The sequence below is a fragment of the Paroedura picta genome, chromosome 5 (genome assembly GCF_049243985.1).
Source record: "Paroedura picta isolate Pp20150507F chromosome 5, Ppicta_v3.0, whole genome shotgun sequence".
Taxonomy (NCBI): domain Eukaryota; kingdom Metazoa; phylum Chordata; class Lepidosauria; order Squamata; family Gekkonidae; genus Paroedura; species Paroedura picta.
This window is the reverse complement of record NC_135373.1, coordinates 129,057,712-129,070,632: the sequence shown is the minus strand read 5'-3', so window position 1 is coordinate 129,070,632 and position 12,921 is coordinate 129,057,712. Positions and strand designations below refer to the sequence as shown.

At 57.4% G+C, this 12,921-nt stretch overlaps 1 protein-coding gene across 1 annotated transcript in view; it reads left to right on the top strand.

Moving 5' to 3' along the window:
* The window catches only part of SND1 (staphylococcal nuclease and tudor domain containing 1), a 156,995-nt gene that overhangs the window by 29,162 nt on the left and 114,912 nt on the right, over positions 1-12,921 (top strand). The window contains exon 11 of the mRNA XM_077340608.1: positions 7,938-8,027. Coding sequence (XP_077196723.1) covers positions 7,938-8,027 — 90 coding nt within the window. The remainder of the gene's footprint in view (positions 1-7,937; positions 8,028-12,921) is intronic.

The following is a 12,921-nucleotide window of genomic DNA, read 5'->3' as shown; positions in this document are numbered from 1 at the left end:
AAACGGCTTCATTAATTTGTGGCTGCTGCCGCCAAAGCGATGCTGGTGGTGCGGTGAGGGGGGGGGAAGAGAACCTGAAGTCGCTTCAAGTGTTGCAGACCTCCCTGTAAGTGGGGCGGCTGAGGGAGATTTGGGTGCAGGGAGGTCAGGGTTTCTGCTCCTGCCCTGCTCTGGTGATGCCTGCTGGTGAGCAAAGAGCAGAGCAGCCTCGTGGCTGGCTGGGTGTGTGTGTGTGTGGGGGGGGAGAGGGTCCTGCTCCCTGTCCTTGCCCTTGGGAGGAGTTGGGGTCCTGGCTGCTGCCCAGCCTGGCCTCCACTGTCTTCAGCCAGAGAGAGAGAGAGAGGAGGGGCTATGGTGAGGCAGGGCTGGAGCGGCTGGCTCTGGGTGCAGAGTGTTCCACTGGGGCAAGGCTCCTTTGCCCCTTTCCTGCCTCAGGGGCCCCCTTGTTGTCGACCAGTGCATGCGTCTGTCATTTCCGCTGTCTCTGGACTACTTGGGGTCCAGCCCACCTCCCAGCGGTCCTGTTTGCTGTGGTCCGGGGGAGAGCCGAGGAGCACATCAGAAGGTCGGATTCCTTTCCCCAGTCAGGAACCCATAACCTAGCAGACCTGAGGTGTCTGACTCTGTCTCAGGAGGAAGGGGCTCCATGAGAGTGTTTGCCAGGACTGGGGCAACCGCTAAGAAGGCCCTGCTCTCCGTAGAGGTTTGCCAGGGCCCCACCAAATGTCTGGTGGGGACTGGGTCAACTTGCCAATGGCCTGTGGCTTATTTGGCACCTGTGAGCCTGCATGCAAGGGTTGCTGCTTGTGCTGCAGACACCCCTTCCTGCATTGTGCAGGGGGTTGGACTAGATGACCCTGGAGGTGCCTTCCAGCTCTAGGATTCTATGTGGGCAATTCCTTTCCAACACCTCTGGGAGGTCAGAGCTGGCTTGTGTGAGACAAGGCCACGCTCCCCCCCTACCCCCCCTTTAAACTCTGCCTGGGAGGGAGGCTTGAGCAGATAATCCGGAGAGCCTCTCAGAGCCCCCAAACACACCTAGGGAAGGCCACGTGCTCCATCTACGCCGCAAGAGGCCTCACTGGGTCATCTGGCAGACGGTGCTGCCGGCTCCACGAGCACAGGGGGCTGCTACTTGCTCTCGAATACTTATATGGCTCTGCAGCCATCTCCCCTTCCCGGAGAAGGGTAGGGCAGTGGGGCTTGACAGCAGGTGACAAGCAGCTTGGGCCTTCCTGCCCCCCATTCACGGGGTCCATCCGGGGCTGGGCATTCCCTTGTGACCTGGTCAGAAAGCAGACTGCCGTGCCTGTGCCACAGATGTATCTGGCCCATGCGCTTTCATAGACTCATAGAATCACAGAGTTGGAAGTGACCTCCTGGGTCGTCAACCCCTGGTCCGTGCCTCTCCCCACCCCCGCAGTGAGAAGCTTCCCAGGCCGCGAGTGAAGCGGCGGCCAAAGCGGCCACTTCGTTTGCAGCCTGGCGAGCTCCTCGCTGCAAGAGGGGGGCGGAAGAGGCAGGTGCGGCCGCCATTTGCGCCCCTGCTGGTGTAAACGCGCATGAGCAGCGCCCGGGCCACTGGCTCTCCCCCACCCCCAGAGGCGGTCCTCAACTGCAAAAGGTTGGGGACCGCTCATCTAGTCCACCCCCCTTGGACAATGCAGGACACTCACAAGCCCAAGACCACCCAGCTGGTTGCAAGTGGGGGAACGTGGAATCAAGCCCAGCTCGCCAGATTAGAAGTCCGCACTCCTAGCCACTACACCAAGCTGGCTCTGAGATGGGAGCTCAGAATGTGGCATCCAGGAGTCCCCGGGTAAGAAAGGTGCCTGTGGATGCCAGGCAGCTTCACTGACCCCAGGTAGAATAACAGAATAACACAGTTGGAAAGGGACCTCCTGGGTCATCTAGTCCAACCCCCTGCACTGTGCAGGACGGAATTCGTTTTGCATTAATTTCATCCCATTCGTTCTGGCCCATCTCTGGGGCAAGCCAGCTCCTCTGGCTTAGGAGGAGAGTTTTGGACACCACAGTTGAAGGTGGTTGTAGACAAACTGGAACATGTCCAGAGGAGGGCAACAAAGATGGTGAAGGGTTTGGAGGCCAAGATGTATGAAGAAAAGTTGGGGGAGCTTGGTCTGTTTAGCCTGGAGAGGAGACGACTGAGAGGGGATCTGAGAACCATCTTCAAGTATTTAAAAGGCTGCCATGTAGAGGATGGAGCACAATTGTTCTCTCTTGCCCCAGAGGGACTGACTAGAATGAATGGGATGAAATTGAGTCAAAAGAAATTCCATCTAAACCTCCGGAAGAAGTTCCTGACAGTCAGAGCGGTTTCTCAGTGGAACAGGCTTCCTCGGGAGGTGGTGGGTTCTCCATCTTTGGACATTTTTAAACAGAGGCTGGATAGCCATCCGACGGAGAGGCTGATTCTGTGAAGGCTCAAGGGGGTGGCAGGTGACAGTGGATGTGCAATCGGGTTTTGAGTGTCCTGCATAGTGCAGGGGGTTGGACTAGATGATCCAGGAGGTCCCTTCAGACTCTATGATTTTATCGCACTGTCTGCTCTTATTTAGCTACAGTCCCCAAGTACCCCAAGATCAGGTTTACACACACTGCTACCCAGAAGTGTCTCTCCCATCCAGTATGTGTGCTTCTCATTTTCACAGAATCATAGAGTTGGAAGGGGCCATAGAGGCCATCTAGTCCCACCCCCTGCTCAACGCAGGATCAGCCCTAAGCATCCTAAAGCATCCAAGAAAAGTATGTATCCAACCTTTGCTTGAAGACTGCCAGTGAGGGGGAGCTCACCACCTCCTTAGGCAACCTATTCCACTGCTGGTGTTTTTGTGCCCCAGATTTAGAACTCTACACCTCTCCTTATAGAACTGCATCTTGTTCTCAATTGCTCCATTTTCCAGCGTGTTCAGATCTCGTTGAACTCTGTCTCTGTGTTCTGGGGTGTTCACTACTCCCTCCAATTAGCTGTCTTCCCCAGATTTAATGGGGAGTCCCCCAAGCCCCTCACCCCGATCACTGGCAAGAATTTTGAAAAGTACTGGGCCTGGTACCGATCCCTCCACTCTGATGAAACACCCCTGACAGCCACTCTGCGGGTGCGGTTCTCTAGGCTTTCTAGCGTTGTGTACAATGCATTTGTGTTCTTCTCTGAGAAACCTGTAAAATCTCTCTCCCCTCTGTGTTTTCTGAGCCAGGATTTGTTGTGCATGGAGGCAGATAGCTCCAGAAAGCCCCAAGATCCACTCCCCCCCCCCATCTGATTGCCACGCTGTCACCATTCCTTCTTACCACATTGGCAGCCTCCCTCCCTCCCTCCCTCCCTCGTCCGGGTATCAAGAGGCCGGGCAGTGTGGGGGCCCCTGGCAGGCGAGTGTGGAGGAAACTGGCCATTTGGAGAAGGAAGCTGGCAGGTGTGGCATGCCAAGAGGATTTGCTGGTGGCGGGCACTGGCCAATGTCGAGTTAAGTGGAGAATCTGGCAGGAGCCCTTGGGGGTGGGGCTGGCAGAGGAGAAGCTCTCGAGAATCACTAAATATTGGGAAGGCTCTGTGGAGACAGGCTGCGGGAGAAATCCAACATGTCGTATATTTGGATTCCCAAGGAAATACTTGACAGAATTGCCCATTAGTGGCTGAGGGCTGGGGCAGCACAGCCGGGAGTCTGGGGATGCAATCGGGGCCCTTGGGCGGTTCTGCCCCCTCGTGGCCAGGGACTGAGACTGGCCCCCTAGCAGAGAGGGCTGGCCTCTTGGGAGTGAGTGAGCCCCTCCTGAAGGACGGGCAAAGAGTCGTCCTGCCCGTTCGGGCTGTCAGCGTCTGAAAGCCGTTTCCAGAACAGCCATGCAGCCGCTCCTAATCCGGTCGTGGCAGGCTGGAGGAAGCCTCCTTGCGGCTAGATTGATGGTTAATGTTTATTTACTAAACTTCAACACGTACCTCCCAATATTTGAGCAGCTTCCCAGATTGCGGCCTTGTGTGGTTCTCCCCCCCCCCCCCCCGATATGAAATATCATTTTTGCTGGCCAGCAAAATGGTATTTAATGGCGGCTGGCAAGGAAGTGTTTAAGGGCAATATGTATTGGACACTTAAACGTTTCTATTATCTGTCTCCTGGCACAGATCATTGAGTTTTGCCTTGTTCTGGGACTACAAACGCTGTGCTTTTTATGGGCATCCGGAAAGACGGCTGCTTTCCCACCCCTTGACCCTTCTCTTTGCAGGGCCTTTCAGGCATGTGGCAGCGCTTCTGACAGAACTGCGGAGGGGGAAGCCGGGGGGGGGGGGCACTGGTCGGTCGGAGATGGCTGCATGCACTAAACCAGGGGTTTAATGCCATCAGGTGTGCCTGGCGCCACTCTGCCTGTGCCTAGCTGGGCCTGCTCGAGCTGTTGCCACTGGGCTTCTTGCAGAGAGAGCTTTCTAGAGCTGCGGAAGTTTGGCTTGAGGATGCCACAGGGGGGATGCCTTGGCTCATTTGCAAGGCCAGATTCAGGGATTTGAATGTAACTGTGAAGCTCAAAAGAAATCTGTGCTCATTCTGAGCCAGAAAATGGAAAGGAGCAGGGTGGGGTGGGGAGTTGCAAGGGCGTCTTCTTGGACACCTCTCACCTCTCCCGCTCCCTGCCAGCCATGCTTGTGGTTCTTCTTCTTCAGCTTAGTGTAGTGGCTAGGAGTGCGGATTTATAATCTGGCAAGCTGGATTTGACTCCCCGATCCCCCACATGCAGTCGGCTTGGTGATCTTGGACTCAACACAGCACTGAGGAAGCTGTTCTGACTGACCAGTAATCTCAGGGCTCTCTCAGCCTCACCTCCCTCACAGGGTGTCTGTTGTGGGAAGAGGAAAGGGGAGGCGAATGGAAGCCGCATTGAGCTTCCTTCGGATAGGGAAAAGCGGCATCTAAGAACCAACTCTTCTTCTTCAGTAATCTCAGGGCTCCCCCAGCTTCCCCTCCCTCACACGGTGTCTGTTGTGGGGAGAGGAAGGGGAGGTGATTGGAAGGCACTTTGAGACTCCAGTTCTGGATAATTGGAGAACTCTACATTTCCAAAAGGGATTGAAAAGGAGACGTGTACGCTGGATAGGAAGTATAGGAGCTGGCTGAATCCCTGGCTGGCCCCCTGCTCTGCTCTGCTCTGCTCTGCTCTGCGCTGGGAAGCCGGTGAGGAAGCCAGGCGTGGCGCCTCTGCGGCCTCACGTGGGAGGGAGGGAGGGAGGGAGGGCAAGGGCAGTTAGTGGCGGGCCTGATCCTCGGCTGGGCTGACCCCCACCTCCTCCTGGGGCTGGCTGGGGCTCTGGGAGGAGAAGGTAACCGCCTCCACTCCACAGGGTTAAAACTTCCTGGGAAGGGGGGATTCAGCCGGTTTTTAAGCACAGCCAGCAGCATCTCCTGAATTTGGTGGATAAAATATGTGCCGCTGTAATTTAAGCCGTGGGACTCTGCTGCCGGAAAGCCAAAGCTCAGCGCGTCTGAGGGGAAATCTTCCTGCCTCACTACAGCATAACTCAGCCAGGCGGGGTATTTATGGTGGTGTTTGACGAGGGCCGTGACATCCGTCTATAAATTCCTCTGGCAGCAGCGAAAGAGCGCAAGTGTTTGTGTCCACCGTTGGGCTCCCTGGTCTCCTTCTGCTGCTGAACTGGGCAAGGTAGAGGGAAGAGGATGGCCCTTGGTGCTGGGGCTGCTGGAGCAGGACGCGAGGGGCAGCTTTTCCCCCGAGGTGGGCCAGAAGGAATGAAGGGACGAGGCCCAACTTCTCCGCTCCTGGGAATGGATGGAGGACAGGGAGGGACCGCCTGGAGCCTCTTTACCGCCTGCCCTCCCCTCCCCTCCTGGAGACAGACCCTCCCCTCTGCCCCCCCCCCCCGGCCCCGTTGCTCCTCTAGCCGCTTCTGGGCAGGGTTTGAAAGGGGCCTCAGCAGAGGAGGACAACCAAAGTAGAGCCCAACAAAGCTTGACTCCAGGTGGGAGCTTCTGAGTGCAGGCACCGTTTTCCAGTCAGTTCTCACGCCTTGAATCAACGGTGCCTGACTGGACTCAAAGCTTGTTGTGTGGCCAACCTGGCCGTGCACTTGAGTCCACTGAGGCGGGGAGACTTGGCCCCTTCCCTTTCCCCCCAGCTTCCCTGGTTTACTTGGGCTGCAAGAGAAAGGCCGTTCCTGGGTGGGGGTGGGGGTGGGCTCTCTGCAGCGGCCATCCTGGGGGTGTATCTGGGAGGGCTGTGCACCCAGGCCCACTGCCCAAGCAGTGAAGCACACGGGGCACATTAACCCCTCGGAGTCTTTCTGCTCCTGTGTGTCGCCCCCCCCCCACTCCTTGCTATTTCACTGACACCCCCCCCCCCCAGCTTTGAAGAGAAGGGACGGAGCAACATGAATAATTTGCTCCCTTCCTTGGCCTGGAAGCAGGAATCAGGAGGGGGAGGGGGGAGACTTCTTATTCCCAGAATCCCCTAGGGCACTAAGGAGGGGGTGGGACGTCTTGCTCCCAGCAGGACTGAGGGGAATCCAGGTAGCATCTCCTGCTGACCACAGGAAGTGGGATCTTTTTGCCTGATCATCATCAAAGCAGGAGAGATGAGCAGCTCTCTGGGGCCATGTGGCTGCCAGGTGAGCGCTGAATCATAGAAGGATAGAATAATAGAGTTGGAAGGGAGGTCCCTTCATCTAGTGGGTCATCTAGTCCAGTGGTCCCCAACCTTTTTATCACCGGGGACCACTCAACGCTTGACAATTTTACTGAGGCCCGGTGTGTGTGTGTGTGTGGGGGGGTAGTTTACTCCTCTACTCTCAGCCACTGTCCTAACGCTCTCTGAACATAAGGAACATTTTATTTTCATAGAAATTTCAACTCATGACAATGACAAATCAATGGGAACCCTGAGCTTGTTTCTGTGCAACGAGATAGTCCCATCTGGGAGTGATGGGAGACAAGGACACCCGAAGTGTGTTGTAAAGGGCCGGGGGGGGGGGAGTTGGCGTCCTTCGCGGCCCACCTCCAATTAGTCTACGGCCCACAGGTGGTCTGCCCTATGCAGGACACTCACATCACATGGGTCTGCCCTGTCTGCTGGGCCCCTCGGGAATCCTGGGCAGCTGGTGAGGCGCGACCTGGCCCTGCAGCAGGCTTCCTCTGGGCTCCGGGGTTCTGTCCTCTCGGTAAGGGCTGCGGCTGCCCTTGGTGCTCTGGAGGTTGCCTGAGTCTTCTGCAATCCACAAGAGCATAACCTTGACGCCCTGCCTTGGCCCTTGGGCTGTCTTGGGATATTGCCAGTCCGAAGGGTTTCCAGTTGAACATGATCATTTCCGAGGGGCCTGAATGTTTGTACAATCCACGAACTCGGCAGACTTGCCTGTGGGCTGGTTTGGGATGCGGAGCTGCTGCCTGCTCTTTGTTCCTGCTGCGCTGGGAGCCAAGAAAGCGGTTTTGTCTACCGCAGGACATCCAGTGCTCCTCTCAGTTGCCTGTGGCCATTTCCCTGGGGAGGCATGCAGAAACAAAGAGAGGGGCCACGTGGGCTTGAAGGCTGGAGCCCAGCTCCTTGGCGGGAGGGGGGGGGGCTGCTGTCTTCTTGGAGAACAGGAGGCCATTTGGAGAGGGGGAGGGGCACTTGCACAGGTAGTGAGCCTCTCTCTCCCCTCCCCCAACACCAAGACCAAAAGAGGCAGTCCTTCTGCCCCGCTCCTAAGAACATACCCCCTCTTCTGGTGTCAAGTACAGGGAAGACCCCTTTGCTAAAGCAGTCCCCGTGTCTTCAGCCTCCTCCTTCTCAGCTTGCTCCCATGGACTTGTCATGGGCAATTCTGTTGTGACGTGCTCTGATGACCAAGTGTCCTTCCTACAGTTCCTTGTCTTGGCCCAGCCCCACGTGGTGCGTGTCCTGCCAACTGACCCTCTTGGCTTTCCCTCCTCCAGGACAAGAACCGGAAGCTCCGCCCCCTCTACGACATCCCCTACATGTTTGAGGCCCGTGAGTTCCTGCGCAAGAAGCTCATTGGGAAGAAGGTAAGCGGCTCTCCTGTGGAGGGTGCACAGCATGGGCTCCGGGTAGGTGGGGGAATGCGGTCTGCACCAGGTCAAGCGGCCTGTTGGTTACGTGTGGTCCCTTTGCCTGCTTTTCTCTCAGCGCTCCCCCCTGCAGTTGACAAGTGTCTCTTCTGTGACAGCTGCAGAGCACACCTGAGGCTGCCTTCTGCTGCAGCAGACCCACAGGGCTTGACTCTTAAGTGCCCCAGGCAAAAGTCTCTGTTTATTGCCCCCTAGGCCATGGAGCCCTGGGGCCTTCCACAGGCCAAGCAGGGGCTCCTTCGGTGAACTGTGGCCCCTCCACGATCCAGCCATCGAATCTCTGGATGCTGCTCAGCACCATTTAGGGGCAATGGGGGGGGGGGCTGTGGGACATCTTAAACCGAGCGAGCATGGAGAGTTGCGACTCCATGGCGGAGCATCTTCTTGGCAGGCAGAGTGCCCTGGGCAGGCTCAGTCACCAGTATTGCTGGGAGCCAGCTTGGTGTTGTGGTTTGAAGTGCGGACTTCTAATCTGGCACGCCGGGTTCGATTCTGCACTCCCCCACATGCAGCCAGCTCCCCAAGGCTCTGATAAAGCGGTTCTGACCAAGCAGTGATATCAGGGCTCTCTCAGCCTCATCCACCCCACAGGGTGTCTGTTGTGGGGAGAGAAGAAGAAGAAGAAGAGTTGGTTCTTATATGCCACTTTTCCCTACCCGAAGGAGGCTCAAAGCGGCTTACAGTCGCCTTCCCATTCCTCTCCCCACAACAGACACCCTGTGCGGTGGGTGAGGCTGAGAGAGCGCTGATATCACTGCCCGGTCAGAACAGTTTTATCAGTGCCGTGGCGAGCCCAAGGTCACCCAGCTGGATGCATGCAGGGGAGCGCAGAATCGAACCTGGCATGCCATATTAGAAGTCCACACTCCTAACCACTCCTAACCACTACACCAAACAGGAAAGGGAAGGCGACTGTAAGCCGCTTGGAGAGTCCTTCGGGTAGGGAAAAGTGGCATATAAGAACCGACTCTTCTTCTTCTTCAGTAATCTCAGGGCTCTCTCAGCCTCCCCTTCTTCACAGGGTGTCTGTTGTGGGGAGAGGAAAGGGAAGGCGACTGTAAGCCCCTTTGAGCCTCCTTCGGGTAGAGAAAAGCGGCATATAAGAACCGACTCTTCTTCTTCAGTAATCTCAGGGCTCTCTCAGCCTCCCCTTCTTCACAGGGTGTCTGTTGGGGGGGGGAGGAGGGGAAGGGGATTGGAAGCCCCTTTGAGATTCGTTCGGCTAGAGGAAAGCGGCATCTAAGAGCCAACTCTTCTTCTTCTTCAGTAATCTCAGGGCTCTCTCAGCCTCCCCTTCTTCACAGGGTGTCTGTTGGGGGGGGGAGGAGGGGAAGGGGATTGGAAGCCCCTTTGAGATTCGTTCGGCTAGAGGAAAGCGGCATCTAAGAGCCAACTCTTCTTCTTCTTCAGTAATCTCAGGGCTCTCTCAGCCTCCCCTTCCTCACAGGGTGTCTGTTGTGGGAAGAGGAAAGGGAAGGTGACTGTAAGCCGCTTAGAGCCTCCTTCGGGTAGAGGAAAGCAGCATATAAGGACCTACTCTTCTTCTTCTTCAGTAATCTCAGGGCTCTCTCAGCCTCCCCTTCTTCACAGGGTGTCTGTTGGGGGGGGGAGGAGGGGAAGGGGATTGGAAGCCCCTTTGAGATTCGTTCGGGTAGAGGAAAGCGGCATCTAAGAGCCAACTCTCCTTTTTTATCTAGAGGGTGGAGTGAAAGAGAGCCTGGAAGAGACAACCAAAACTGAGAGATGGATGGCTGGACACGCTGCCCAGCAGCATTGTGTGTGTGTGTGTGTGTGCGTGTGTACCTGTGTTGCTCAGCCTGGGAGCTGTGGCTGCTGCTGTGACTGGGCGGGCTGCCCATGAGCCTGAAAGCCCTGCAGTGGGCAGGGAGCGGAGGAGAGGGAAAGGGAACCCTCCATTGGGGACTGAGCCAATTGGTAAGCAGCTCCACTCAGGGCGTTGCCCGGAGCCTTCTTCGGCCACCTTCCCTGCCGCTTGGTCTGTGGCAGAAGCAGAGCTGGCTTACTCTGGCCTGCTTGGGAGGGCTGGGGGCGCCTCCGGGGCCTGCCGTCTCTTGCTTAGCCCCTGGGAGCTTGCCTCCTGGCCCGGGTGGATCTGCAGATGGTTTATGGGGCTGGCTCTTGGTCTGCTAATGTCAGGGGTGGGGGGTCCTGGGTGCTGTGAGTCCGCTGCAAGGGAAGCTGGGCACAGGGTTGGGGTGGGAGGGAACAGAGCTTCCAACACACACTTGCCTGCTGGCTTCCTTCCATCCCACAAGGCCTTGAGCAAAGCTGAGTGGATGGGGGGAGGTCTGGTGGGCTTGGCTCCCTGCAAAGGATGGCTCTGCTGCCCTGAAAGAGCTGCATCCAATGCTGCTGGGGGTGGGGGAGGGTGCCGCTTGGGGCCTCCCCTGGGGCCTCTGCTCTCCGCAGTCTGGGCCTTCTCACGCGCCCAGGGTGCAGGGGCGCATGAAGTGTGCCTGCAGTCCCTTCTGGAGGCATCTCGGGACCAAGAGAGCTCCTGTGCCTAACTTGCTTCTCTTGCAGAAGTGAATTAAAATATACACATTGTCCTATTTGCATAATCTTTGTTAAGTCCCATGATTACTCTTTTCTAGGTCAGAATTGAAATGTTCTTTTAGTGTGTAGGAGATGCAGCCTTGGCTGCTCAGGGACCGGCATCAGGACCCTGTTTTCCCTTTCAGGGGAGGTGGGCACACGAGGGGGGTGGGGTGGGGGTGGGGGTGGCTCTTCCTGGCAGGAAGGCCACAGCAGTGACTTCGCTTTGGTGCTTCTTCTGTAGATGGACGGTGCCCTCCTGCCCTCGTGGCGCTGGGCACTTGCCAGCAGGTGGGCGTGCGGTCCCAGGCAGGACGGTTGGGGTCCCCTAACAGGCCTCTTCCTCTCCTTCTGCGACCGGACCTGTGCCTGAGCCCTGGCTCCTTTGGCCCCACTCCCAGGGAGCAGAGCCAGAGGCAGGTAGCCTGCAATGCCTGGGCGTGGGGGGGGGATTGGCTGGGCCCTGGGGGTGGGGTTGGTTGGAGGGGGGCTGTGAACGAGCGTATTTGGCCCGGGTTCCTGTGAAGCAGCTTGGCCCTCTTCCCCTGGCTCTCCACTGCCTTTGATGTCTCGGCCGTTGCTTTCTAAATATTTCCTTTGTCAGCATTGCATTTTTCACTTCCGATTAATTTGAGTGAGTTAAGCGATGAAAAAGTCCTTTACGTGAACCATCAAGCGGCCCCTGGAGGCTTGAGCTGCCTCCGGATTGGAGAGGACAAGTGGAGCTGTGGCGGCTTGTCCTTGCCACGCTGTCGCCATTGATCTGGGCTGCCGGTTTGCTCCTGCCTCCAGGGAGTGCCTCCCGGCCCAGGGAGCAGCTCAGATGTCCGCAGAGCCCTCCTCGGTCTCCGCCAGGGCGGCTGCGGGGCTCTGCCTGCGGTGGTATGTATGAGAGCAGGCCCTGTCCTGGGAGCCCAAGGGCCGGCTGGCCGAGGGCAGGCGTCCTTGCCGCACAGGCCAGGGGAGGGACGGACTTTTGCCATTCTTAGTTCCCTGCATCATTCCGACATGACGGGACCTGAAGTCCCTTTCAGACTCCCCAGCTTAGGCCACCAGCTCTGCCCTGTGTCCTGGCTTGAAGCCAGATGGGCAGGCAGGTGTGTCCAGCAGGGAAACCTGGCATTGTCCTGCAGCCCCTCTGTCCACCATCTTCCCATGAGCAGATGGGATCGCAGGGCATTGGCCCCCTCATCCTTCTCTGTTTTGAAAGGGGAGGAGGGGCCCTGTCATCCTCTTCCAGGGGGGAGGCGGGCAGAATCGGCGCTTCCTTCGTGTTGGCTGCCTGGGTCTCTGCAGTGTCTGATGCTTCCTGCCCCCACCAAAGGTGGGGCTTCCCACCATCCACAGGGGACTGGGAAGGGCTGCTGTGAGCGGCCACAGGAGGCTCCTGATCACCTAGAGGGCAAAATCAACTGTGGCTCCAGCAGAACCTCCAGCTGCATTTCGTGTAAAAAGGATGAGCCGTTTATCCTACACGTCTTAAGGAGGGCGGTGCAGGCTGGACTCTACAGTAGCGACCATACAGCGACATCGGCAGAAGGGCTGCTGGGACGAAGCTGGCTGTGTGCTCAGGGAGGGTCCTCAAGGGAGGTGTCTTTTCTGAGAAATGGGACCCCACAGTGCAGGGACAGCATCTGAGGAGCAATAAATAAGGATAGATGCAACCCGTTGTACTTTACCAGGAGTGGGTTAAAGAAGAGGGTCTTGCTGTTGGCAGTAACCAGGCAAGGAAACACAGGGCAGGGGGAAGGGTCAGGGACCAAAGGTGGCAACCAGGGGACGGCACAGGCTCCCAGTTCACTACCACCCCCGCCTCAGGGGGAGACCTCGGAAGGGCCGCTGCATAAGCGGCCCTTCTTGCTTGGCTGAGTGTTGGAGCTGCGTCGGCAGAGCCCTTTGGGCAGCAGCCTGGGCCGAGGCTTGCATCCTTGTGCTTCCTGTTCAAGCTGCGGCAGCCCCTCTCCTGTGCATGTTTGCAGTGGGTGAGGTCATGTGCTGAGAGAGGGAGAGTCGCCTGCCTTGCCCAGGGGGCACAGAGTGCTCCTGGATTGTGGCGCCCCGCCTTTCTCTGTACTTCGGCAGAATTGTTTAGCTATTGCCTGTCTTCCCAACTCAATGTCATGGCCTGCTTCTGGGGCAGGAATTGTTGCCCCTCTACTCCAAGCTTAGCAGGATGGCTGAAACCATCTTTATCCAGGGGCTCCTCGCTGGTTGCCAATTGCCTCCTTGCTTTCCCCCCCCCCCCCCCCACAATTCTGTTTGCAAAGGGACGACG